Source organism: Gallinula chloropus (assembly GCF_964237585.1).
Source record: "Gallinula chloropus genome assembly, chromosome: 9".
Taxonomy (NCBI): domain Eukaryota; kingdom Metazoa; phylum Chordata; class Aves; order Gruiformes; family Rallidae; genus Gallinula; species Gallinula chloropus.
Genome location: NC_140094.1, coordinates 5,370,816 through 5,396,668, shown reverse-complemented (window position 1 = coordinate 5,396,668; position 25,853 = coordinate 5,370,816). Strand labels below are relative to the sequence as shown.

Below are 25,853 nucleotides of genomic sequence, written 5' to 3'. Positions count from 1 at the left end.
CATAGCGTAGTGTCATGGGATAATGGGGCTGGGAAGGGGCTTTGGAGACCTCCGGTTCAACTGGTCATTGCAGAAGGAGTGGGAGGTGACAGCTGTAGCCTGGTGCTGTTTGGAGGGGGTGCCACTAAAATCACCCAATGGTTTGGCCTGGAAGGGACTTCAAAGATCATCAAGTCCCAACCCCCTGCCATGGGCAGGGACACCTCTCACTGCTCAAGGCCCCATCCAACCCAGCCTTGAACACCTCCAGGGAGGGGGCAGCCACCACCTCCCTGGGCACCCTGTGCCAGGGCCTCACCGCCCTCATAGTGAAGATTTTCTTTCTAATATCCAATCTAAATCTGCCCCCTTCCAATTTAAAACCATTCCCCCTCATCCCATCACTCCAGGCCCTTCTAAAAAGTCCCTCCCCAGCTCTCCTGTAGCCCCTTCAGAGACTGGAAGGCAGCTCTAGGATCTCCCTGGAGCCTTTTCTTCTCCCAAGATGAACAAGCCCAGCTCTGTCAGCCTGACTTGGATGAGAAGCTTGTCTTCAGACTAATGTTGGGCAATGGGGTGTTCATAGCTGGGGTACAGGAGGCACTGGGTTGGGAAAAGGTGTGAGCTACTCCCACCTTGTGCTTTTTCCCTACTGCAGTAGAAATAATTGGTGGCGGGGGGGTGGCGGGGGGAGGAAGGAAGCATCTGCCAGCATGCTCAGATACCACAAAAAAGCCTGAAACCAGCTTTGAGCAGCAGTTAACTGCATAAAGATGCATTCAGTGTGTGTCAGAGTTAGGTAATGCTTGCCCCAAGTGTAAGGCTTAATTCCAGTCCTGGAGTAGCAGTAGAGGAGACGCGGGCACATGACAGAAACACTCACAGAGGCTTGTAACCATGGAGTAAGGGCTCACGACCTGCCATGGACAGGGAAGAGGTGAACTCCTGCACAGCCTTCTGTGCTTCTTGAGACGATCAAGTTATGTCTCTTATTTATTCTCTTCTTTTTGTTTTGCCAAAGTTGTTCTTTTTTCTTTCCCCTTTCAGCCTCCTCGGGCCTGACTGGCACAGAGAATGGCTGCAGGGATTAGCATCTGGCTCTGTGCAATGAATTCCTCTTCTTCTGGGAAGTACAGGAGGTGAAATACTGACTCCATTGAAGGCAACAGACTATAGCCAGAATTTTTACCATCTGTGTTTTCTAGGAGCATGGGAATTCTTGCTCTTCTAGGCACATCTTTGCTTTTTCAGAAAGCGAGACAATGGGCCCCAGATCTCAGTAATGCCCAGGCTGGGAATGCGGGCTGGGTGGACCACATTTGCATTAAGTAGATTGTTCATTCACATTCCTACCACTGCTCTGGCCCTTCGAGGGGCAGGGAGAGACAAAAGGCAAGGAGAAAACTAGGGACAGGGTTGACTTTTATTTGCCACCAGCCCCCCTCTCTGTTTGTGTTGACGTAGGAGAGAATGTGAGGTTTGTGGTGCATCTAATTCCTATTGTGTGTGTGAGTCACACTGTTGATTATGTGTTCTCCTGCCAGAGTTTAGAGAACGTTCCAAGTGGGAAATCATCCTTCCCAAATTGAGTTTATTAACCTGTGTTCCTGCTGGGTCAGTAGCATTTTCCATCAGTGCCCCACAATCGATAGATAACGTGTTTGTGCTGCCCCAGGAAGAGTCACGTGTGTACAAACGGGGAAAAATTATCTTTAATATCAAAACCCCAAAGTATCATTTGTCACTGAGTTTGTTCAGCAAATGATGGGGTAAACATCTTCCAGGGAATGTCTAGTGAGCGAAGAGTGGGTGCTGCTCGCTGCTTAGAAATGTTACTAAGCCACAAAGATGCTCAGAGGGCTGGAGCAGCTCCCCTATGGAGAGAGGCTGAGGGAGCTGGGCTGGTTCAGCCTGGAGAAGAGAAGGCTGTGGGGGGACCTCATTGCAGCCTTCCAGTCCCTGAAGGGAGCAGAGACACAGGAGGGGAATCAGCTTGTTAAAAGGCAGAGACTGGCAGGACAAGGGGGATGGAGTGAAGCTGAAGGAAGGATGGTTTAGATTGGATATAAGGGGGAAGTTCTTTCCAGAGAGAGTGGTGAGGGGCTGGAACAGGCTGCCCAGAGAGGGGGTGGGTGCCCCATCCCTGGGGGTGTTCAAGGCCAGGTTGGCTGGGGCCCTGGGTAACCTTGTGTAGCTCCAGGTCTGGAGGTTGGTGTCCCTGCCTGCGTCAGGGGGGTTGGAGCTCTGTGATCCTTGGGGTCCCTTCAAACCCAGACCAGTCTGTGGTTCTATGATTCATTAGATATTCTTGCTCATCTTGGTGACTGAGGTAATTGGGAGATAGGAATGTTGAGGAAAGTATCAGTTTTTTTTAAAAGTTCTCTTTGAAATAGTTTGAAGTGCAGGCTTGATCTCAAAGGTCTTTCCCAGCCTAGTGAGTCTGTGGGTTTAGTTGAAATAGCCAATTTGTTCACATGGTAATGTGTTTGAAGAGGAGTAGAGACATGAAGGGAACACAACTTGATGGGATCATCGGCTGATGAGGAAGAGGAAAGAGAAGCTCAGCAATGGAAAGGTTTGTGCTGGTGGGTGTTAGGGTGTGTTCTAGCAGCGTAGTGCTGCCAGAGCTGTGCCAGTGCTCCCACTGGGTACTGTGGTTAGAAACAGGTCTCTGGATTAACAGCAGTCACGGCTTATATTTACAGTGCCTTTTGTAAGGCATCGGGGTGGTTCTGTAGTTACCTATTGGCTGAAGCCAAGGGCTCCTGCTCCGTGAGGGAGGCTTCTAAGCAGCACAAACGAGTGTAGAGTGAGAGAAAGTTACTTCTTAGGGCAAAAATTATAGCCTGGCTCAAAACATGTGTGTTAAGAACATGCAGAACTGTGCTCAGATAAAGGTGTTAGTGGCATTTAAGATGACTTGGAAAATTAACCTTAATTTCATTGCTAGTGAATGATGAAACCATCTTAAATAAAGTTTATCTAGTGTTAGAATAATAGACCTTCAGAGCCCATCTAGTCCCACCCCCTCCAGTGAGCAGGGACATCTCCACTAGATCAGGTCGCTCAGAGCCCCATCAAGCCTGACCTTGAATGTCTCCAGGGATGGGGCCTCCACCAGCCTTCTGGGCACCTGTGCCAGGGATCCACCACCCTCAGAATGAAGAACTTTTTCCTAATCCCCAACCTAAATCTCCCCTTTTCTAGTTTAAACCCATCACCCCTCATCCAATCACTATGTGCCCACGGGAGCAGTTCCGCCCCAGCTCCTTAATGGAGCACCAGCACGCCACAGACTGTACAACGCCGGTCTTGTCCCAGAAGTGAACAGTACCAGGAGATAAATCAAAGCCTAAGTGAACTCTATGTTAGGAATTACGGGGCTTGGGTCCTCCAGTGACAAGATGTTGTTGTTGTAGAGATGGACATGACACACCACTCAGTGATCAATGTACTTTAGAATGTTCCAGCCCCTTTATTGCAACTGCACAGACTCTATGGTATCAACCAAACAACACATCAGAACACTTTAGGCTGAAGAGTCGTTTTACAGTTTTCCATTGGTCATCTTTTTCCTCCTTTGTCTTGGCCCTGGGCAGACTGCACCCCAGGCAGTCTGCACCCCATCTTCATCCTCCCTCTGTTCTGTGAGCTTGTTACAGAGTGAGTGATTTCTCTGTCTCAGGGGAATGCAGGAATGTTGCCAAGGTCTGTCCCTTCTGCAGTCAGGGCCAGGTAGCTGGCAGACCCGCTGCCTCCCCGACAAGGTCTTACTCTCTTAAGTTACCAATACAGTGCTTGTACAAGTGGTAGTAGTACAGGGTAAAGAGATGGCAAGAACTGAGGTGAGAACAGAATTCCTGGTGCTCCTAACAAAGAGGAGGTCCAGGATATGCTCCCAGGCCACTGAAGTTGTCTTAATATTCAGACCTGTTAATGAAGACTTCTGCTTCATTGTGTATTCAGGGGTGGCTGAAACATTCTTCTTCAAGAATAAAGTGATGTAGAATGTGTGTCCAAAAAGGCAAAGGGTGGTTATAGACCAATTAGTCTGATCCCAATGCTGTGCCCTTTGTAAAAGGGTTTTGAAGGCAAGGGTAATTAAGTCAGAGGAGAAAGGAGAAGGCCAAACTGCAACATGACTTTTGTCTGCAGTTTGCAGCTGAGTCTCTTGAAGCAGTTGATGGCTTGGAGCACAGTAATGGGCGTATTGCCACGCAGCCCCTTGATGTGCTGTCCCCTTGGAAGCTGCTAAAGGTCAGAATGATAGAAACTTCAGTGACAATATTGAGATTGATTAGAGTCTGAGCTAATTAAGAAAGTTTAATGGTTTATCTTGAGAGGGAGGTCTTCAGAATGAAAAGATGTCTCAGAGACTAGAATTTAGAAAGACCATGTTGAACATCTTAGTCATTTCACTGTAAGAACAAAGGGTATACCTAAAAAATTAGTAAGTCCAGCAGAGCTGGGAGACCTTGTCACTCTTGCTGTGGCCTTGGTGGTCTTACAGGAGGAATTATATGATGCTGTAGAGTGGAGAATGGTGAAACCCATGAGAACAGTGTGCCAAATCATGCAGGTGCAGCGATGCTCTTGGTGGTGTTGGCACAGGGTGGGACCGATGATGTTATGAAAGGAAAGAAGATTAGCTGGTGGATGATAGGATTGACTGTAACCTGGCAGAGAGACCCCTAATGCAGTTGTTAAGGCTTTTGGGAAGATCTTTTCAATAGATGGAAGCAATTTTGTTACGTTCACGTGGATGTCCATGATCTTAAATGATAAGAGGTGCTTGAATTTGTTGGTTGTTCTGCCACTGGTGCGCGGTGGAAGAGTAAGAGGCACTAGATACCCGGTGAAGCAGAAGAGGTGCCATAAAGACAGTCATGTGGTAGAACAGGTTGCTGAAGGGGTTGTGCCATTCACATCCATGGGGATTCTCCAGATCTGAGTTGCTCAGTAACCTGCTGCGGCCCTGTAACTGACTCTGCTCTGACTGGGTTCCTCCATACCCACATTATTCTGAGATGCTGAGTCTTTAAAGATGGACAGATGGTTAGGGGAGTGAGAGAAAGAAACCAAAAATTGTAGCTTCATTAACTAAGCAGAAGGAGAGTTGAAAGAAGATACAATTTTTATTCCTATGAATACCTCCAGGGAGGGTGTAATGGCTGAATATCAAAGATACAAGATAATTAATACAAAAACAAGGTCAAGATCAAAGGACCAGAAGTTGCTTGTAAACACGGTGGGATGGGAAGTTAGAGACTTTCTTCTGAGAGGAATGAGGCTGTGAAAGGAGCCTCCAGGTAGAACTGTGAGCGGGTGGAAAGTATGTAATGTTTGGAGGTGGCTCTGTACAAGGTTATGGAAAGAATTAGTTGATGAAATAGAAGGGAGGTGGAGATGCTCTTCAGTATGAAGGTGGTGGATCACTGGCACAGGTTGCCCAGGGAGGTGGTGGAGGCCCCATCCCTGGAGACATTCAGGGTCAGGCTCAATGGGGTTCTGAGTGACCCGATCTAGGGGAGATGTCCCTGCTCACTGCCTCTAAAGGTCCCTTCCAATCTTACACATGCTATGTTGGAATCATAATGTGCTCGAATTCAGTCCAGTTATGCTGAAGGATGGGGAGGGTCTCTCGTTTTGTACCCCTTCCCTGCTTACAAGTTTTACATGCAGTTTATCTCCCTGGCACCAGAAGTTACCACAGCTAGAGAGCATGTTCTCCTTGCATTAACGTTTTTGCTCTCTCACATGGTGGCATGCCATAGTTTGTGGGTTTTGGTCTTTTCTCTAGGTCTTGGGTTTAATGGGGTATGTGAAGGTGGTGTTTTGTGGGTTTGCTCAAACCTCATGTGGTTGGCTTTGCAGGGCACCAGAGTTGGTGCCATTGGCCTGGTTCAGGCTTATTTTCCTATGGGAGAGATTTTATCTAACACTTTATGAACAGCATGTGTTAAAATTTGTACTGAAGTGGGTCCTAATAAGGAAGAATTCCAGAGCCCGAATGAAGCTTTTCATTCAGGTGGGGAAAGCCTGAACGTGGGAATCAGATGTGGTTTCTTGCTGCTCCTCCAAAGATTTCTACAAAAACTGGAGAGCAAAGATCAGACAGGTAAAAAAAAAGTGTGTGTGTGTGCAGAAGGTGGGTTTTCTTTAAATCAAATGGGGATTCAAGCTGGAACTGATGAAGGAGCATTTGACTGCAGCAAGGCAAGCTGTAGAGGCTGTTTTAGGCAGAGGTACGTGGTGAGCGTGGATAAAGAAACTACAGGAGGTGGAGTTTTGACACTGGAATAGAACTGGTAAGCAGCACGTGGTAAGATAGTTCTCCAGGGAAGTTGAGGTGCAAGAGCTGGAAAACTCATCCCCCCATTCCCCTCCCCTTCCTGTTGAAGAGCCATGTGGTGTTTTTCATGCATAGGTGTGTTGTATGTTTGAAGATCCAGTTGAAGTCCCTGTTCTGAGGGGCTGTTTTCCCTTTGTAAAGGAAGAAAGAATCTCAAAGCACCAAACAAGATGTGTAAAAGAAATACTTCAAAAATATAGAAAGGATTGGTCAGATTGAGTTCTCAGCATCTTCTTGATGGATACATGTCAAGTGATGCTTCTGAAAATAATGGGTTGACCTGTTTGGAAATGAGTATTTAAAGTGATGTAAAAGAATCCTCTTCACAAGAGTTCAGTGAGAATGTTTCCAGTTAGGTCAAACGTGAGCATGGAAGACACTGGGTAAGGGATTTCACCTGTGGGCTGGCTAGAAGTGGAAGAGGTGAGAGCTGACCTCAGCTGTCAGAGCCTCTTTCATATGTAGTCATGACAACGAGGTATCACCTGTGAACAGAGCGTGTGTTTCCTGATCCGGAGACTTGGCTGCACACAGGAGTGTTGAACTGGAGGTTACCAAGGCTACTGCTTCCCAGTATGCTCTGCCATTCCTGGGCTGGAGCAGTTGTGCTGGAATGGTTTAGTTTGTGTAACCCAGAGTCCTGCTTTCCATCTCTGTATAGGAGGCACACACTGTGCTCACCTGAAAGAGAGGGGAGAGAACGAATCATCACATGTACTTGAAGCTGTGTGCTATTGAGAGGGAATGGGAAGGGGACAGGAGTGCTGACAGGCTGTTTCTGTGACAATATTAATTCTAAGTGCAGGCACAAAGAAGAACAAAAGCTTTCCTTTGAGAGCAGCGAGCTGTGCCCGGGCCTGCGGGAGTGGGGCCGCACAGCCACCCCAGGCAGGCTGCAGAGGGGGGAGCTGCCGTGGCAGCTTTGTCTGGTTCCTGTCCCGTTGCCCTGGCTAAGCCATTTGCTTACACCGGTGTTGGTGGGCAGGGTATTTCTGTGAGAAGATCTGTTAGGGGAAGTTCTGGTGATGGGTTGACCTCGGCTGGCTGCTGGCTGCCCACCCAGCTGCTCCCTCACTCTGCTCCTCAACAGGACCGAGTGGAGGTAGGGGAAGAGGAAAAAGGTTGTGGTGAAGGCACAGAGATCACTAACCAAGTGTTGTCATGGGCAAAACCACCTTCAGTTGGGGATAAGGAGTTTCTTGCTGATTAGAATAATGTCAGGTGGGAAGAAAAAGACTGTGGAAGGCAGACATGGAACCATCCTCAGCAGCATCTGGCACAGGGTGTCACCAGCCTCTTCTCAAGCTTCCCTGCTGTAAGCTCCAGGACGTGGCTTCCAAGAACAAATGTGAAGCCTTTCAGTGGACTCTGGGTATTTCTGGAGAACGATTTTACTCTGAAGGTGACACATCCCTTGTGCCATGGCTCGGGGTGGCAGCTGTGTCTGGTTTACGCTCCGGGGAAATTCCATTCCCTGGATGCTGCTAACCCAAGAGGGAGAAATATTTGCATATGAATACATCTGGTACAATATGGTGAAGCTTTTCCTAGCTGAAGTGTTCAAAGGGCTATCCTGTTGCCCTTGAATTCCTGTGACATTTGGGCCTTTAACACCCTCAGGCTCCTAAAATTGCTTAGAAACTAAACCTTCCCTTGGCCATGGCTGGTGACAAAGTCATGGAAAATGCTTTTCAAGTTTTTTGGCTTAAAATCTTAATGACTAAACTTCTGATTGGAATATTAGGAGTCTTCTGAGTTGGTAAGAAGCAGCACCCTGCGTTGCAAGTATTTTTATAGGCAGTAAATTAAGGTGTTGTGTAGGCTGTAAGCTTGAGTGTGGAAGGCATACAAGGGCTTGTTACTGTCTCCTCAGTGAGTACTAGAGGGCATCTCTGTTCCACTGAAAGGGAATTGGTGGACCTTGCAGAAGAAGGTTCAAACTGTGCTGACTGTTGCCATGTCTGTGCTGTGTACTCCTTCGAGTAGCAGTGGCGCTGGGGCAGTGAGGAGAGGTTCTTTGTGCATCTTCTCCATTGCTGAGGACTCCAGAGTGGTCTTGTCAACATTTGATCCTTTCTGAAATGACTGACTTAAGAACAAAAGTGGTTTCCTTATTGGTTTATTTGCCTTTACACCAGCTGTGTTTAGTGCTGTGCTGTCCAATAGGAAGGCTATTAAAGAGTTGGAGAGCAGCTTGATATTTAAAAAAGCTGTATTTGTGAGTCTTGACTTGGACTTGAAAGCTTTGGTGTCATCCTCAGAATACCTCTACTGTTTACCTTGTCTTTAATCTTTTCTATTTCCTATTTTCAGGCCTTCCCAGGTTCACCAGTCAGCCAGAGTCATCGTCTGTCTCCAGAGGAAGCAGTGCAATCCTCAACTGTGAAGTCAACGCTGACCTCGCGCCGTTCGTCAGGTGGGAACAGGATCGTCAGCCGGTCCTCCTGGATGAGCGCGTGTTCAAGCTGCCAAGTGGAGCTCTAATTATTAGCAATGCTACGGATGCAGATGGAGGAGTCTATCGCTGCATCGTGGAAAGTGGTGGCACCCCCAAGTACAGTGACGAGGCTGAGCTCAAAATTCTTCCAGGTATTCATTTGGGTTTTCTTTTAATTAAAGCATCCATCAAGTGATAGCAGCTGGGGAGGGGGGACATAACAACAATGCCTAGAAGGGGCAACATGTGAGAATCTGCTCTGTTGTATTCTTGTATGTTTGGTAGGGCAGTAGGTGTGGTCTGTCTTGACCTCAGTAAAGCATTTGACACTGTCTCCCACAGCATCCTCATGGCTCAACTGAGGAAGTGTGATCTGGAAGGTCCAGTAGTGAGGTGGGGTGAGAGCTGCTTGAAGGGAAAAGCCAGTGAGTTTTGATCAATGGGAAACAGTCTGGCTGGAGGCCTGGATCTAATGGAGTCCCTCAGGGGTCAGTAGTGGGATCTGTGCTATTCAGCTTACTCATTGATGACCTGGGTGAGGGACCAGAGTGCACAGTCAGCCAGTCTGCTGATGACACAAACTGGGAGGGGTGGCTGCCACCCCAGAGGGCTGTGCTGCTGTTCAGCAAGACTGAGACAGGCTGGAGAGCTGGGCAGGGAGAAGTTTACTGAGGTTTAACAAGGGCAAGTACAGGGTCTGGCATCCTGGGGTGTATGAGAAAGGGGCTGGTTAGTAGGGCAAGAGAGGTCCTTCTCCCCCTCTACTCTGCCCTGGTGAGACCACACCTGGAATATTGGGTCCAATTCTGGGCCCCTCAGCTCAAGAAGGACATTGAACTCCTTGAAAGTGTCCAGTGCAGGGCCACCAAGATGGAGTGGAACACCTTCCTTATGAGGACAGGCTGAGGGAGCTGGGCCTCTTTAGCTTGGAGAAGAGGAGACTGAGGGGTGACCTTATTAATGTTTATAAATATGTAAAGGGTGAGCATCAGGAGGATGGAGCCAGGCTCTTCTCAGTGATGGCAGCAACAGGACACTGGGCAATGGGTGCAGCTGGAGCAGAGGAAGTTCCATGTGAAGATAAGGAGGAACTTTGTCACTGTGAGGGTGATGGAGCCCTGGGACAGGCTGCCCAGAGAGGCTGTGGAGTCGTCTCCTCTGGAGACATTCAAGCCCACCTGGATGTGTTCCTGTGTGATTTAGTCTGGGTGATCCTGCTCTGGCAGGGGATTGGACTAGATGAGCTTTCGAGGTTCCTTCCGATTCCTAATGCTATGATTTGAAGTGCAACTTAAGTTAACTTGTGTTGTGGGAGCTGGTGGTTGGGGCTTTTCTTGATTTTGTTTTCTATCTCCATAGTTAAAGTGAGGGCAGCCCCTGAAGGGTTTTGGCCCTTGGGAAGGCGAACCTGCACCTTGCAGCTGAGGAAGTGGAAAAGCAAAATCCTGTGTCAGTGAGCCCTGTGCTGTGGCTGGAGATCGGCCAGACACAGACACAGCTTTTCTTGGCTGTGTTTAGTGGCTTTTAAAAGCTTTTTGGGAAAGGCTGTTTGTTAAGAAGTCACTAGTGGCCCACTTTGGTTAGTGTTACGAAGAGGGAGCTGGCTGAGTACACATTTTGGGGGATTTCTGCCCTTCTCAGGCTTGAATCCTGTGTTTAAATTACTGTCGAATTTCCCAAGTGAACAGGTGCCAAGCATCCCGAGAGCGAGGGGCTTGAGGCACTATTTCTCCTAAGTGTTCCTAAGCCCAGCCCTTCTGGGAAGTCTCCACATGCCCAAAGGAGGGGATGACTTTATTTTGAGCAGTTCAGCTGTGCCAGTTGTGCTGAAACATTTTGATTTATTTTTTTATAAGGACAAAAGTCCAGTCCTGCTGTAAACTGCTTCTCCATTCAGCGTGTTCTGGTTGCCTCACCAGACGAACCAACACACAGATTTGAAAATTGACCAAGAGTAAGACAGGCACATGAATCCCACTTGCCCAAACTAGGGAAATTCAGGCTGGTTTGTATGGATCTTCTTAATTATTTCCAGGGCTTCGTGCTGTCTCTTCTCAATTCGTCTCCATGTTGGAATTCTGATTCAGTTTTTGCTGCTCAGAGAACTATCACAGAGGGTGGTTAAATTGCCGTTTTCGGAGGTTTTGGGGGCTGGACTGGGTGGCATCATAGTTGCCTGACTTACTGTTGGCAATGTATGGTCTTCAAGCAGGTGGTTGCACTGGGCATCTTCAGAGCTTCCTTTCAGTTGGGGCACCTTTCCAGCCTGTCAGGATCCCTCTGGATGGCTCCTTTCCTTCTATTGTGTCACCCACACCACTCTTGATGTCATCGCAACCCTGTGGAGGCTGCACTCAATTCCATCACCGAAGTCACTGATAAAGATGCTAAAGAGCACCGATCCCAAGACAGACCCTTGAGGGACCCTGCCTGTCACCAACCTCTACCTGGACAGAGATCTGTTGACCAGCACCCTTGGTCTGTGTCAAAGACTTGTTGTGTTTCTATAGCACTCCCCTAATTTTTGGCAATTGAAGGTTTCCCGAGGAACTTCCCTATTGTGTTGATCTTTCAGGGTCTCTTGGCTCCAGATACAGTTTAGCCACTTCTGCCATGTCTTGCTGACAGCGATTGAAGTTCTCTCTGTTCAGGAATAGGAATAATGCTGTTTCCTTGCTTGGTCCTGAGTCTGAAGCTTTTGATAGGGAAGTTGTGTGGAATTCCTCCTGGCAGGCTTGATTAGTTTTTGGTTAGAGCAGGGCTGAACTGTTCCACAGGAAGCTCTCTTCATCTTGAGTGGCCCTGGTCTGAGATGCATTTGAATGACTCTGCTCTTTGCTGGTTTAACTGCATTTCTAACCCTGTTGCTGGGTGTGTGCCTGCCTGCCAGCGAACCTGCTGCTTCACCAGCAAACCTTCGCAGCGCACGCGATGCACCCTGGCACCTCCTGCGGGCCGTGTTCTCCTTCTGACAGCCAGCTTCATCCCAGCGTCCCACCGGCCCCTCCTCGGCCCCTGAGTGAGCAGGAGAATCATAGAAGTTGGAATGGACCTCAAGAGCTCATGGGGTCCAACCCCCTGCCAGAGCAGCTCCCCAGCTCATATTGCACAGGTCGGTGTCCAGACGGGGCTGGAATCTCTCCAGAGATGGAGACTCCACACCCCCTGGGCAGCCTGTCCCAGGGCTCCCTCACCCTCACTGGGGAAAAGTTCTTCCCCAGGTTGGTGCAGAACTTCCTATGCTCCAACTTGCAGCCATTGCCCCTTGTCCTGTCCCCACAGACACTGAAAAGGGGCTGGCCATTTCCCCCTGCATCCCATACTTCAGATATTGATAAACATTAATAAGGTCCCCACTTAGTCGTCTTCTCTCCAGGCTGAACAGCCCCAGCTCACTCAGCCTTTCCTCACAGGGGAGATGCTCCAGGCTCTTCATCATCTCCGTAGCCTTCTCTGGACTCTCTCCAGGAGATCCCTGGCTTTTTTATCCCTGGGAGCCCATCACTGGACACAATACTCCAGGTGGGGCCTGACCAGGGCAGAGCAGAGGGGGAGGATCACCTCCTGTGACCTGCTGGCCACTCTCCTCTTGATGGACCCCAGGAGGATGTGTTTGAGCACTGCTACTCAGACACAGGTCTGAAGGGCTGGCAGCAGGGAGGAATATCACTTGATTTTTGAATCCTTTTTCCACCAACCTGAGCACTGAGCTCCTTTTGTGAGCTGGGAGCACTACTGAGTTGTGTTGGTGGTGAGTGGCACCACGTGGTCTCCCTGGTGCAGTGATGGCATGCTGCAATCTGGTACATCCCTTTTTCACAACTTGACTTGCTCCATATGCCGCTCCAGGTCACTCTCGCTGCATCAGCCGCCTGTTCACACGCGCTCCTATTTCTGGAGCAAGCAGACTAGTTCCCTCGCACAGGGACTCGTGGGTGGAGCTGCTGTGATCGTGCGTGTGGGGGCCTGAGGAAGATGGTGTGATCCAAGATTCCTCCAAGTTTGGCTCCCTGTGACTGGGACAGCTCTGATGCCTGATTCTTGTTGGGCCTCATTCTCTCAAGCACCGTGTCAGCCTCATTGTGTGCTGCCTGGGGCACGTGCATACCCTCAGCTCGCTGCTTTAAAGACTCGGTGGTTATTTCGAGCACTCTGAGCTGAAGAACACCAAGCCCAGCAGTTTTCAGAAGCTCCTGTGAGGAGCATGTAGGTCCCAAGTGTGACAGTGCCAAATGCTGTGTGTGATAGGTACAGGGCAGGCCTTGGTGAGCGGAGGTAGAGTGGGTCTGGAATAGTCTGCCCCATTTAGTGCACTGCAAATGGCTTGTCTGGTTCTTGGGGCTTGCTTCTCATCAGGCTGGTAAGCATGCAGGGAGTGGGGGATGCAGCAATCCAGAACAGACACTGGGGTGCGTAGTGGTTGGAGGGGAGAGTTCCAATAACTAACGCAGCAGGCTGAGAGTTGGGCTTGTTCAGCCTGGGGAAGAGAAGGCTCCAGGGGGACCTGATAGCAGCCTTCCAGTGCCTGATAGGTGCCTATAAGGAAGCGGAGGAAGAACTGTACCCGAGGAGCGATAGGATGAGGGGTGATGGGTTTAAACTAGAAAAGGGGAGATTTAGGTTGGATGTTAAGAAAAAGCTCTTCATTTTGAGGGTGGTGGATCCCTGGCCCAGGTTGCCCAGAGGTGGTGGAGGCCCCATCCCTGGAGATATTCAAGGTCAGACTGATGGGGCTCTGAGCGACCTGATCTAGTGAAGATGTCTCTGCTCACTGCAGGGGGTTGGGCTAGATGGCCTCTAAAGGTCCCTTCCAACTTCACACATTCTATGATTCTAGGAATGCTGTAGCTGGTATATAGGAGCTGCCTTACCAGCATCACGGTGCTGGGCACATGCTGAGGTTACTGCAGACACAGAGGGTCCAGATGTCGCCTTCTGTCCAGGTGATATTGAGGCCATATGCTGAAGTGGTTACTGCTGTAGTTAAAACTGATTTGTAGAACCTGTCCCTAAGGGTATGGTTTAAAGAGTCATGAGTGGTTCTAGTACAGTGGGAAAATAGCCTTTTGTTCAGATTATCTATTTGTAGTGGCGTAGTTGGGAGTAGTTTGCTGTCTGGGCTTTATTGGGGGGTATGTTGTCAGTCAGTGCAGTCAGCGTGGCCCTTTCCTGGAGTAAAAGACTGAACAGATCAAGCACTTGGTGCTTTTTCTTAAGGGCAGGGCAGAAAAGCAACCCGTTCTCCAGCCCAGTTCAAGGCAATACCAAAACTGATTTGGAGGATTCACCGTTTCCATAAGGATGGAGAAGAACCCTGGTGGGCTGGTGTTTTAGTATAAAGCTTGTGTTACTCCAGTGTGCAAATCACCTATTTTCTCTTGCTTGGGGGTGACTCTGCTGCTGTAATTTCCAGTGCATAAAAGCACTTTCTCCAGCAGCAACCAGATAATTGCCCCAGGCTGGCTAGACGAAGTCAAAGCAATACCTTTTTTTTTTACTAAATCTCTACTAGCTGGTGGAAGTTGGGAGTTTCAGGGCTGCAGCTTTGAGCTGAAATTGTTTCCTAAGGAGTTGGAAGAGTCAGAATCCCAGCAGTGGCGAATCAGTTTGCATGTCTGGAGGAAATGGGTTGGAAACAGTAAAGCAATGGAAAGGTTCCCCTGGGAGGCTGGGAGAGTCTCTTACAGAAAGCTGTTTACTTGGGTGAGATGATGAATGAATCCTGTGGAGATGCAGGAAGGAAAATGGGATGTGTTTTTTTGGTTTGTTTAATGTGATCATCTTCTGATCCTGCCTCTGGTAACAACTCTGTCATCTCCAAACCATGTGCAGATCCCGAGGAGCCGCAGAAGCTGATGTTTGTGAGGCAGCCCTCTTCACTCACCAAAGTCACTGGGCAAAGCGCGGTTTTCCCCTGTGTTGCTGTGGGATTTCCAGCTCCCTCTGTCAGGTGGACAAGAAATGAAGAAGAGCTTATCACAGAAGGGTGAGTAAAATGGCTCACAAATACTGTTTTTATTCTTATATCATGGTGGGAATCTGGCCAGGGTTACAGTTTTGTAATATGAGCACCCAACTTGGTTTCTCCTTAATTTGATACCAGAAGAGCAGAAGCTGGTTTTCAAATGCTGGAGGGCTTCCAGGTGGAGTGGTCTGACAAGGGAGATAGTTCCTGAGGCTTGTGGAACATTACAGACACCTGAAACCATGAAATCTTACTTGAAGCAGGAAAGTTATTAGGAATATATTACTTTTAGATTGCTGCTGGAGTAAAAAAGAGCAATTAAGGGAACGAGGACACTGCAGACCAGCTAAGAATTGGTTATGCTGGCGTGTTAACGTGTGCAAGTTATTCCTGTTCCTGCAGTGAAGACGTCAGCATGCACCTGAATGTTCCCTAAGAATTTAAGGATGAGTGTTTAAAGGGAGAACTTCCTCACTTCTCATTAAAGCCGAATATTAAAATGTTAGGAGTGATGAAAAAGCATTGTGGGCTTTCAGGAGTGTGTTAAGTGACAGTCTCTCTGTTACATACTGTCACTGCTGGTGTATCCATTCAAAGCCATGAGGTTGGAAACACATAGAGGAAAGTGGAACAGCTCTTCCCAAGGAAAGCTGTCTCCTCTGTCTGGTAATGCACGTGCTAGAACAAGGAAGTGACGAACAGGTACTTGGATGTTCTCCACGTCCCTCAGAGTCGGGATGAGATGCATGCAGAAGCACATTCACTGTGAAGGAACCAGGAGTAAAGCTGTGTTGTGACATGGAGGAACATGCAAGTCTTGCTACTGTACCTGTGATAGGAATGAATCTCCTTTTTCTGTCAGCTTGTAAATTCAGAAATCCAGGGGTGTTTAATTGGAACTGTCTTTAGCTGCAAGAGGCAAGCGCCTCGTGTCGCTGTCAGTCGGGTGCCGTGGGGTGTAGATGCACTTGGTGTAACTATTAGAAATCATTCGGGTACGAAGAGTGGTGCAGACTCACTAGTTACACAGCAGATGCGATGGGGAGTCAGAAGAAATGTTGCCTGGCAAGATCATGATTGGTTTGGCTCGTGTCTAAAATGATGTCAGGTCCTGTCTCTAAATCTCTGCTGCCCCCCTGCCTCGCCCTTCTCTCGGTGGTGTCACAGTCAGCGCAGGAGGAGGACACAGCTCCCTGAAGAGCTCTCCTGTTTATCTGCTGGGGTTTTGATAGAGAGCCCACGTTTCCAACCCCCTCTGAATGTGCAGGTTGCCATGATCACCTCCCAGGGCTTCTCAAGGATTATTCTTTTCCTGTTCAAAATCCAGAGCAAGAAATTCTATTGGGAACCTGACGCAGAATATTAGTAAATGTCTGTAATCGTTGTTTATTATATATTATAATGCAGTAATATTATATATTATTATAATATATATAAAATAATATATAATGTTCCATATATAATAAGGTTCCAGCAGAACTGGAACCATGTGTGACCTGCACTCAGAACATTGAGTATTAGAGCACTTCCCTTGCTGCTGCCAGCTCCAGACTTGAAGACACTTTCTTGAGCATCTTTCTCTCAGCCTCTGGACACTGTGTGGGGACGCAGGAGTCACAAGACTGTCAGGCATCATTTTCTTAAGGGCTTCTCTACTCCTGTGAGTAAGGAGCTGTGCTCGTTCCCTGCCAAGTCCAACTGAACCGAGAGCTGCAGGTGCCTGTATGCTCTTGGGATCCTCTGGAGATGTATGCACTGAGGAGGATAAGCTTCAAAAGACAACTGTTCGTCTTGTATTTGAAATAAAGGGCTCTTTCTGCTCAACAGTAGAACCAAAAGGAGTAAATGAGGGTTTTGAGCAATGAAAACTGTACTTCTTCTGACTTAATGTTACTTAGAGCATTACTTTCTGGTCTGACTGAAGACAGGTGAAGTGACCTTGCTGATGAAATTGATGTAGAGAGAAGAATTCTTCTTTTTCTTGTTGCAGCACTTACCTTTTTTTATTCAAGTGCAATGGAGAAGTGATTCAAACAGCAGGTTACAAAAAGTTCTTCACCTCCATTTACTTCAGCAGCTGTCACACAGTCACAGAATCACAGAATACACTGAGCTGGAAGAGACCCATGGGGATCGATGAGGCCAACTCCGTATCGTTCTCTGGCATAGAATAAATGGGAGACCTCTGGGGCTGAAATTCCAGATCCCTTGTTGGAGTACAGCCTGCAGTTCAACTGCTGCAGGGCAGGTGCCTTAGCTCCTTGGGCATAATTACAAAATAAATTGCATTTAATTTGTATTAAAATCCCCTTCTGATAGAAAAGTAAGACTTTCCTTCTTAGCATGGCTTTTCTTTATCCCAAGGGGAAACAGCAGATCCTTTTTGTCCAGAGAGGTTTCAATGTACCTTCTGCCTGGGAAAAGCTCTGAAATGCTGGGGTTAGCCTGTACACATGCTCCGCAGACATTACCACGAGTGTACGTGTACACACGTGCACCCCTGTATCTCAGGACATGTCTGTGTGTATGTCTGGGGTTCAGAATGAAAACTTGAACAATGAGGTCAGGTTCATCCCTAGTTGGACTCAGTGATCTCAAAGGTCTTTTCCAACTTAGTGATACTCTGTAGTTTTTACCCCTTGGTTACTGCTTTAGGCACACAGCATTATTTTTATTTTTCTCTTACTAAGTGTGGCAGTTAAAACCAAATCAGGTGTTTTCCTTTCTAGCTCTATTGCTAAGGAGGATGTGTGGAGGAGCCTGTGTTTATAGGAAAAATAGGTTCATTTTAAGGATTGTAAGCAGTGGGGTTTTGGAATGAGGTATTTGAAGGACGTAGAACTCCTTGGAAGAGTCCATCACAGGGCCACTGAAATGCTTAAGGGAGTGGAACACCTTCCTTGTGAGGACAGGCTGAGGGAGCTGGACCTCTCTAGCTTAGACAAGAGGAGACTGAGGGGTGACCTTATTAATGTTTATAAATAAGTGAAGGGCGAGACTCAGGAGGCTGGAGCCAGGCTCTTCTCAGGGATGGCAGCGACAGGACACCGGGCAACGGGTACAAGCTGGAGCAGAGGAAGTTCCATGTGAAGATAAGAAGGAACTTTGTCACTGTGAGGATGCTGGAGCCCTGGGGCAGCCTGCCCAGAGAGGTTGAGGAGTCTCCTTCTCTGGAAACATTCAAACCTGCCTGGATGTGTTCCTGTGTGATTTAGTCTGGGTGATGCTGCTCTGGCAGGGGGTTGGACTAGACGAGCTTTTAAGGTCCCTTCCGACCTCCTAATGTTCTGGGATTCTGTGATTTGGTACAAGGCCTGGAAAAGGGAAGGTGTTTAATTTCGATGGAGTGTTTGTCGAAGACTGCAGTAAGGTTTATGTTAATGGCTAAATATGAGTCAACTCTAATGATGGCAGGCTTGGCAGCTGTTCAAACAAGCAGCCTGTAATGTAATATATCGGGAAATTAGTTTGCTGTGATAAAGTACTTTCCAAAGTAGTTGGAATGAAAGAGTAGGAAGCTCTGAGTGTTGAACGAGAAATTGGTGAAGTTAATGCAAAGCTCAAAGTCTCCATTGTAGTAATGCTGGTACAGCTTCAAGGAATCCTTTCAGAACTTGTGAACTGAAGGATTTTGGAGAAGCGTAAGTGATGTGTGTCAGCTGCTGACTTCTTGGGTCCTCACAAAGAAGCCCATCAATACTATGAAATACCCGGGTTCCCCCCAGGTCCTGGGGCAGGCTTGGTCCTCAGAAGCTGGCAGCTGAGACTCTCTGGAGGAAGGATCTCTGTAGGTGTGCAGCATCACTACGCCCTTCTCTTGGGCTTTCGTCTGCTCCCTTCAGGTCCTTTTTACTGTACACGGAGCTTCAGAGAGGAAAAAAATCACGAAGTTGATAACTGGACCTGATAACCTGTCACTGGGAAAAGCATCTGACTTGTGATGATGGCTTGCCATTGAATTGGCTTGTCAAGATAATATTTTTTATGAAATGTAATAACATCCTCCAAACGACTTTGTTAGAAAAGAAAGGAAAAGGCTAAACCCCTTGCTTTAGGTTGAGGTTTATGGTATCAGTGCTTGTAGCTCCAAATTAGACTTTCAAAAGCTCTGGTCAGGCCCCACCTGGAGTATTGTGTCCGGTTCTGGTCTCCCTGGGATAAAAAAACCCAGGATCTCCTGGAGACAGTCCAGAGGAGGCTACAGAGATGATGAAGGGCCTGGAGCATCTCCCCTCTGAGGAAAGGCTGAGTGAGCTGGGGCTGTTCAGCCTGGAGAGAAGACGACTAAGTGGGGACCTTATTAATGTTTATCAATATTTTAAGGATGGGATGCAGGGGGAAATGGCCAGCCCCTTTTCAGTGTCTGTGGGGACAGGACAAGGGGCAATGGCTGCAAGTTGGAGCACAGGGAGTTCCACAGCAACCTGGGGAAGAACTTTTCCCCAGTGAGGGTGAGGGAGCCCTGGGACAGGCTGCCCAGGGGGTGTGGAGTCTCCTTCTCTTGAGAGATTCCAGCCCCGTCTGGACATCGACCTGTGCAATATGAGCTGTGGAGCTGCTTTGGCAGGGGATTGGACCCCATGAGCTCTGGAGGTCCCTTCCAACCCCTGTGATTCTGTGATAATCCATAGCGAGCCTCTGGACTCAAGCCAAAGAGATGAACGAATCCCATCTTATGTGTTGATATTTGTGAGATCTTGTGCTATAGGGCCTACTGCTCACAGCTCTTCAGTGCAGAGCTGGCCTTACGACAGTGCACCCATCCCACCATACCCGTGGTTCAGCGAGGTGAGTCTGCGATCTACTTTTTCAGCTGGATTTCCTCCATAACCTCAGAAAGAGTGATCTCTCTGCCAGGAATGGAGTAAACACTGTGAAATGGAAGCGCAGGCTGGGTTGAGGTGGCTGCCAAGATGGATTTTCAGAGATTGGGATGCAGTTTCAAGTGTTTGGAAAATGTTCATCTAATTTGGAACCTTTATAATCATGTGAGGAATGGCTGAGGGAGCTGGGGATGTTTAGCTTGGAGAAGAGGAGGCTGAGGGTGAGCCTTAAGGCTGAGGGTGATAAGGTGAGCCTTATCACCACCTACAACTACCTGAAGGGAGGTTGTATTGAGGTGGGCGATGATCTCTTCAGCCAGGTGACAGAAGGTAGAACAAGGGGCAATGGGCTCAAGCTGTGCCAGGGCAGGTTTAGTTTGGATATTAGAAAAAAATTTTTTACTGAAAGAGTTGTCAGGGCCTGGAACAGGCTGCCCAGGGAGGTGGTTGAGTCACCTTCCCTGGATGTGTTCAAAAAAAGGGTAGATGAGGTACTTAAGGATATGGTTTAGCATAGGATGGGAATGGTTGGACTCGATGATCTTCAAAGGTCTCTTCCAACCTTGTGATTCTTGTGATCTTGTGATCTGGTGATCTTTCTGGTGTGGGAGGTCCCTGCGTGCTCAAGCAGCATGTTGTGTGTCTTAATTTCTATTTGGACACTGGTATGGAAGGAGTTAGGACTGTACAGACCACCAGGTACATCAAAAGCGGCAGGAAACGAGATGGGGAATCTGCAAATAAAGAGTCAGAAGGACCCTCAGCAGTAACTTCATGTTTCAATAAGGCTGTGGAACTACAGCTGACACTTCAGTGGGTTTGGGCTGTTCAGTTGAGCAGAATTTGATGTCATTGAACAATGCCTACAGAAAACTGTACCGTGGTGGTGTGGTGAATTGCTCTCTGAAGTGAAAAGGTTGCAATGCTGAGGTTGCCTTTGCAGTGTTAGTTTTGTGCTGTTGCCCTGTGGATTGGAATGAACTGTGTTCAGGTTTGGGCCCCTCACTACAAGAAGGACTTTGAGATGCTTGAGTGTATCTAGAGAAGGGCTGCAAGGCTGGTGACGGGTTTAGAAGTCAAATCTCATGAGGAGCAGCTGAGGGAGCTGGGATTGTTCAGTCTGGAGAAAAGGAGACTGAGGGGAGGGAGACCTTCTTGCTCTCTGCAACCACCTAAAAGGTGGTTGTGGTGAGGTGGGGGGTCGGTCTCTTCTCCCTGGCAGCCAGTGACAGGGCAAAGGGGAACGGCCTGAAGTTGTGTCAGGGAAAGTTTAGGTTGGTATTAGGAGGAATTTCTTTACTGAAAGGGTTGTCAGATATGGGAACAGGCTGCCCAGGGAGGTGGGCGAGTCACCATTCCTGGGGGTGTTTAAAAGAAGAGTAGATGTTGTACTGGGTGACATGGTCTAGCAGGACCTAGTAGGGCTGGCTGGATGGTTGGACTCGATGATCTTGAAGATCTTTTCCAACCCAAACCGTTCTGTGGTTCTGTGAAGTCTTTAACGGTGCGATCACACGCCTGTGCCTAAAATGGGGGCGTTTCCTTAACATGTTGCACTAATGCATGATATTGTTAATTGTTACATGTTATTCTCTGCCAGGCACTCGGGGTGATTTGTATGAAGTGAATTACACTTGCCCAACTCAGTAAAGGTTGAACATAGCGGAGTAATTACGGAGATTCCACGAAATAATCTAATTTACTGACTAATTTTATCTGCTGTACTTTACCAAGACTGCAAATAGATTAAAAGATATTTTGGGAATAGTAATTTAAAAGGGGGGGGGGGGGGCGCGGGGTGGGAATCCAAAACCTCAGGGTATGAGTGGCTGTTTGAATACAGTAAATTAATAAAGGCTCACTACATTTGGTGATAATGAACAGTAAAAAAGCATTGTGAGTTAGGTACCCTGAGTAGCTCAAGTAATTGTATCCTATGAGTAAGTGAGGGCTGTATGGAATGCATGTAACGGGCTTGAATTTGATTTTGCTGTTCGGTGGCACTGGAACGATCAATCTTTGTTGGTTGTAATGACACTTTAAATTACGTTATCACTTTTCTATTAAGCTGATTCTCTGTCTCCAGTGTCTGAAATCTGATTGCTTCCTTGTCCTTAAAACATGAAGATGTTTTTAATTTATTACACAAGTGGTTTTTCTTTAAGCCCAGAACTCTTCCACAGCAAACATGGGTGGAATGAGTCACCGTGGAGGAGCCTTGACATATGGATTGTTTCCCTCCCTGGTTTTAACGCTGCTTCACCCATCGAAAAAACTCTGAACTCAGCTCTGGGTTTCCTTGAGGAAAACAATGGGAATAAAAGAATGTCATGCAGTATAGGTGGCTGGAAACTGTATGACCTTGTGTCTTGAGAAAATCATAGAATGGTTTGGGTTGGAATAGATCTCAGAGATCATCAAGTCGCACCCCCCTGCCATAGGCAGGGACACTTCTCGCTAGACCCGGCTGCCCAAGGCCCCATCCAACCCGGCCTTGAACACCTCCAGGGAGGGGGCAGCCACCACCTTCCTGGGCACCCTGTGCCAGGGCCTCACCACCCTTATTCATAGTGTAGAAAAAAGGAGACAGGGAGTTCCGCACCAGTATATGGTGAGAGGGACAGAGCCCTGGGCAGGCTGCATAGGAGGGTGTGGAGTCTCCATCTCTGGAGATATTCCAGACCTGTCTGGACCCTGCTTTGACAGGGGATTGGACTCAATGATCTCTGGAGGTCCCTTCCAACCCCTACAGTTCTGTGATCCATGTAAACGCCACCATGTTGCAAGTAGTTTGTGAGTTCCTGGGTGACAAGCTTCTGTTTGCCTAATGTGACAAAGCACATTCTATAGCAAAATTTTTTAATAATTTTAATAACATCTTAATTAAGTGACAGTCTGTTTGCCTCACCCTGCAGATGCTCCTTCACTTTTCCTGGGGTTGGCTGTGAGAAAATGGATATACTGAAGTGCATGTTGCTTTCAGGTGGATGACGAGGGAAGTTGGTGGATATCTGTAGAAAGGCACTGTGGATCATCAGAATTACCCTCTCTGTAGTCTTTTATCATTCCTTTGCAGTTTTTAGTCTCAGCTTCTCACATCCAGTGAGTTCCTTCTGCCCAGTCTTCCCTCCTATTTCATATCCCTACCATCCCTGACAGACCTACCATGCTTCCCAGTTTGGCTCTGTTGCTTTCTGCTTTCATCTTCGCCTTCAGCAGATCATGTGCTACTCAGATTAATTTAATTCACAGCAAATGGCTAGAATAAAGGCTCAAAGAAGCTATTTTACATAATAAAAGAAGATACAAAGCGGCCTGTGTGGATATGTCAAGGGTCCAGACTTGTATTAGTTGCTTCTCCTTAGGCGTGGTTTTAGTGCAGCCTTAACATGTCTAACATGCCATTCTCAGGAGTGAGCTTCAGTGATGTCCTGTCCCTTTACCTGGGCAAGGTTTGGGAAGCTCCTCCATGTTCATGGGCTGTTGATGTCCCAGTGCAGACAGGGAGGCTGCAACAATAGACTCCTAACCAAATCATCCAAGATAGGTCTTCTCATCTCCTTCCTTTCTGTCCTTGAATCACTGCTGAGCACTTCCAAGAGAAGGTTTAATGAGAAACTTGCTGCTGTTTTCCTTGTAGCTGGAACCTGTTGTCGGTGCTGTTCACACACTCTGCTCTTTCTTCAGGCATTCCTCTTTTTAAAGCTCCTCTTGTGATTTTCAAACTTCATTCAGATTCCCTATGCTTCTTATCAAACAGACTCTTTGCAGTCCTCCTGTTCCTAGCTCCTGGGAACAGGATCCCTGTCCTCATGGTATACCTGAATAGCACATCTCCCATCCATCATTAGAGGTGATGAGGGGCCTGGGGCATTTCTCATGAGGAGAGGCTGAGAGAGCTGGGGCTGTTTAGTCTGGAGAAGACTGAGGGGATCTGATACATGCTAGTCAGTATATGAAGGGCGGATGTCTGGAGGAAGGGGCCAAACTCTTCTCAGTGGTGCCCAGCAATAGGACAAGAGTCAGTGGGCACAAACTGGAACACAAGGAGGTCCATCTCCACATGAGGAGAAACAACTGTACTCTGCAAGTGCCCGAGCACTGGGACAGTCTGCCCAGAGAGGTTGGGGAGGCTCCTTCTCTGGAGAGATCCCAAACCCACGTGGGTGTGATCCTGTGTGATCTGCTCGAGGTGATCCTGCTTTAGCAGGGGTTGCATTAGATGATGATGTCCCTACCAACCCTTGCTGTCCTGTGATCCCTGGGTGCTTCTAAGACTGTATGGAATGAGAAATAGGATCAACAATTACAGTAGCATCATAAATCAATATTCATGTGGCAGTGGGTGAGTCAAAACCGATGTCCTACCCATTTACCTTCCCAAGCAGGAAATTCAAATGGAAAAAGCCATCAGGTTGATCTCAGTGGCCACTCCACAGAGGCTGAGCATGTTACTTACTGTCATGTGCTGTTCTGTTAATATTTGGGAAGATTTGGGTCTGTTTGTGCCATGTTGGTAGGTCCCCACCCGTTAAAATCAGAGGGAGAAAATTCTCTACTGAAACTTTGCCAACTTGTTGAATTCCTCTGCAGGATTTATTTATTTTTTTAAACTGTATTTTATTCTGAACTCTTGCACCTTTCTGAAATGGATATCCTGTAACAACATTTGAATTAATCTGCATAATACAGTATCCATGGCTGTTCCTTCCCTTGTGCAGGCCTAAGTCTGGCATGTTCTAGCTCACTTAACTCGTCGAGCAGTAAGTCGTTCCAGCTGTATCTACCAAACCCTTTTTGTGACACAGCTGGGTTGTTTAATTTTTCTTGCTGTTGTCTAAATTCTTTGGATCCCATTTAATTAAGGTTACCTGAAGCTGAAAGTGCAAAAAGATGAGCTAGTCTTGTGGAATTGATAGAATTGAATTTCATTTTCAATGTGAGTGGTTTAACCATCTAGTTCAATGTTGTTCTGTGACGTGACACCCAGGAACATTGTGTGTGAACACTTTTCCAGTGTATGTAGGTATTTCAGGCAGAGGGGATTTGTGTGTACTTAGAATGAAAGAATCAGAGAAATCTTTGGGTTGGAAGGGACCTCAAAGCCCATCTAGTTCCAACTAGAGTTCCAACCCCCTGCCATAGGCAGGGGCACCCTCACTAGACCAGGCTGCCCAAAGCCCTATCCAACCCTGCCTTGAAAACCTCCAGGGGCTTCCCCAGCCTCTCTGGGCACCCTGTGCCAGGGCCTCACCACCCTCCTAACGTCTAATTCAAACCTGTCCTCTTTCATCTTGAAGCCATCACCCCTTGTCCTGTCCCTGGTGACCAGCCCCTCTCCTGCTTTCCTGTAGGACCCCTCTAATGCTTTATTTGAGTCAGCTTGTTTCTCAGTGACCCCTGTGTCCTGTTTTGCACAGCCATGGAAGATTTCTTCTGCTGGCGGGCGGCAGCCTGGAGCTCAGCGACATGACGGAGGGGGACGCGGGGACCTACACCTGCATAGCGGACAATGGCAACGAGACGATTGAAGCACAAGCAGAACTGGCAGTTCAAGGTAGGTCAAATGTTTAATTTTGGGAGAGAGTGGATCTCTGGGTGGCTTCCTAAAGAAATTTCTTGTGCAGTCAATTCAAGATCCTTTTGGGTTTTGTGTCCTGTCTTTAACCAACAAATATTTCTGAAAGTGGAAGCACACCCCAGCACCCCAGTTCTGTTATGTTGCATCATCTGTTACTTTCATATTCCAACTGCTCATAACTTCTTAAATACTCCAGTGAGGAATTTGCTTCTGTAATGTATCTTGAGCATGGCTAGACACTGGTGTATGTGCTCATTGCATATTAAATGTGGACAATGCCACATACTTGCCTAAACAAGGATGAAGGTCACAGCATGGCTAGTCACATCCTGTGGCTGCTTAGGTCTTCCTTGAAAGGACATCTGTATCCTTAAAGATACTGCTGATTTCAAGGAGCTTGACAGGAGAGAAAAGCTGAGACACAGAATCACACAGTTGGTAAAGACCTCTAAGATCGAGTCCAACCATTCCCATCCTAAGCTAAACCAGATCCCTGAGCACCTCATCTCCCCTCTGTTAAATACATCCAGGGAATGTGACTCAGCCCCTCCCTGGGCAGCCTGTGCCAATGCCTGAAAACCTGTTTGGTGAAGAACTTTTCCCTCACATCTGATCTGACCCTGCCCTGGGGCAGCTTGAGACCATTTCCCCTTGTCCCATCTCCTGTGGCTTGGGCAGAGACCAATCCCCACCTCTCTGCACCCTCCTGTCAGGTC

At 47.8% G+C, this 25,853-nt stretch overlaps 1 protein-coding gene across 1 annotated transcript in view; it reads left to right on the top strand.

The window, feature by feature from the left end:
* The window catches only part of NEO1 (neogenin 1), a gene marked incomplete at its 5' end in the record, with an annotated part of 199,823 nt that overhangs the window by 71,641 nt on the left and 102,329 nt on the right, over window positions 1-25,853 (top strand). The window contains 3 exons of the mRNA XM_084268005.1: window positions 8,645-8,920; window positions 14,601-14,754; window positions 24,977-25,113. Of these exons, the coding sequence (XP_084124131.1) occupies window positions 8,645-8,920; window positions 14,601-14,754; window positions 24,977-25,113 (567 nt within the window). The remainder of the gene's footprint in view (window positions 1-8,644; window positions 8,921-14,600; window positions 14,755-24,976; window positions 25,114-25,853) is intronic.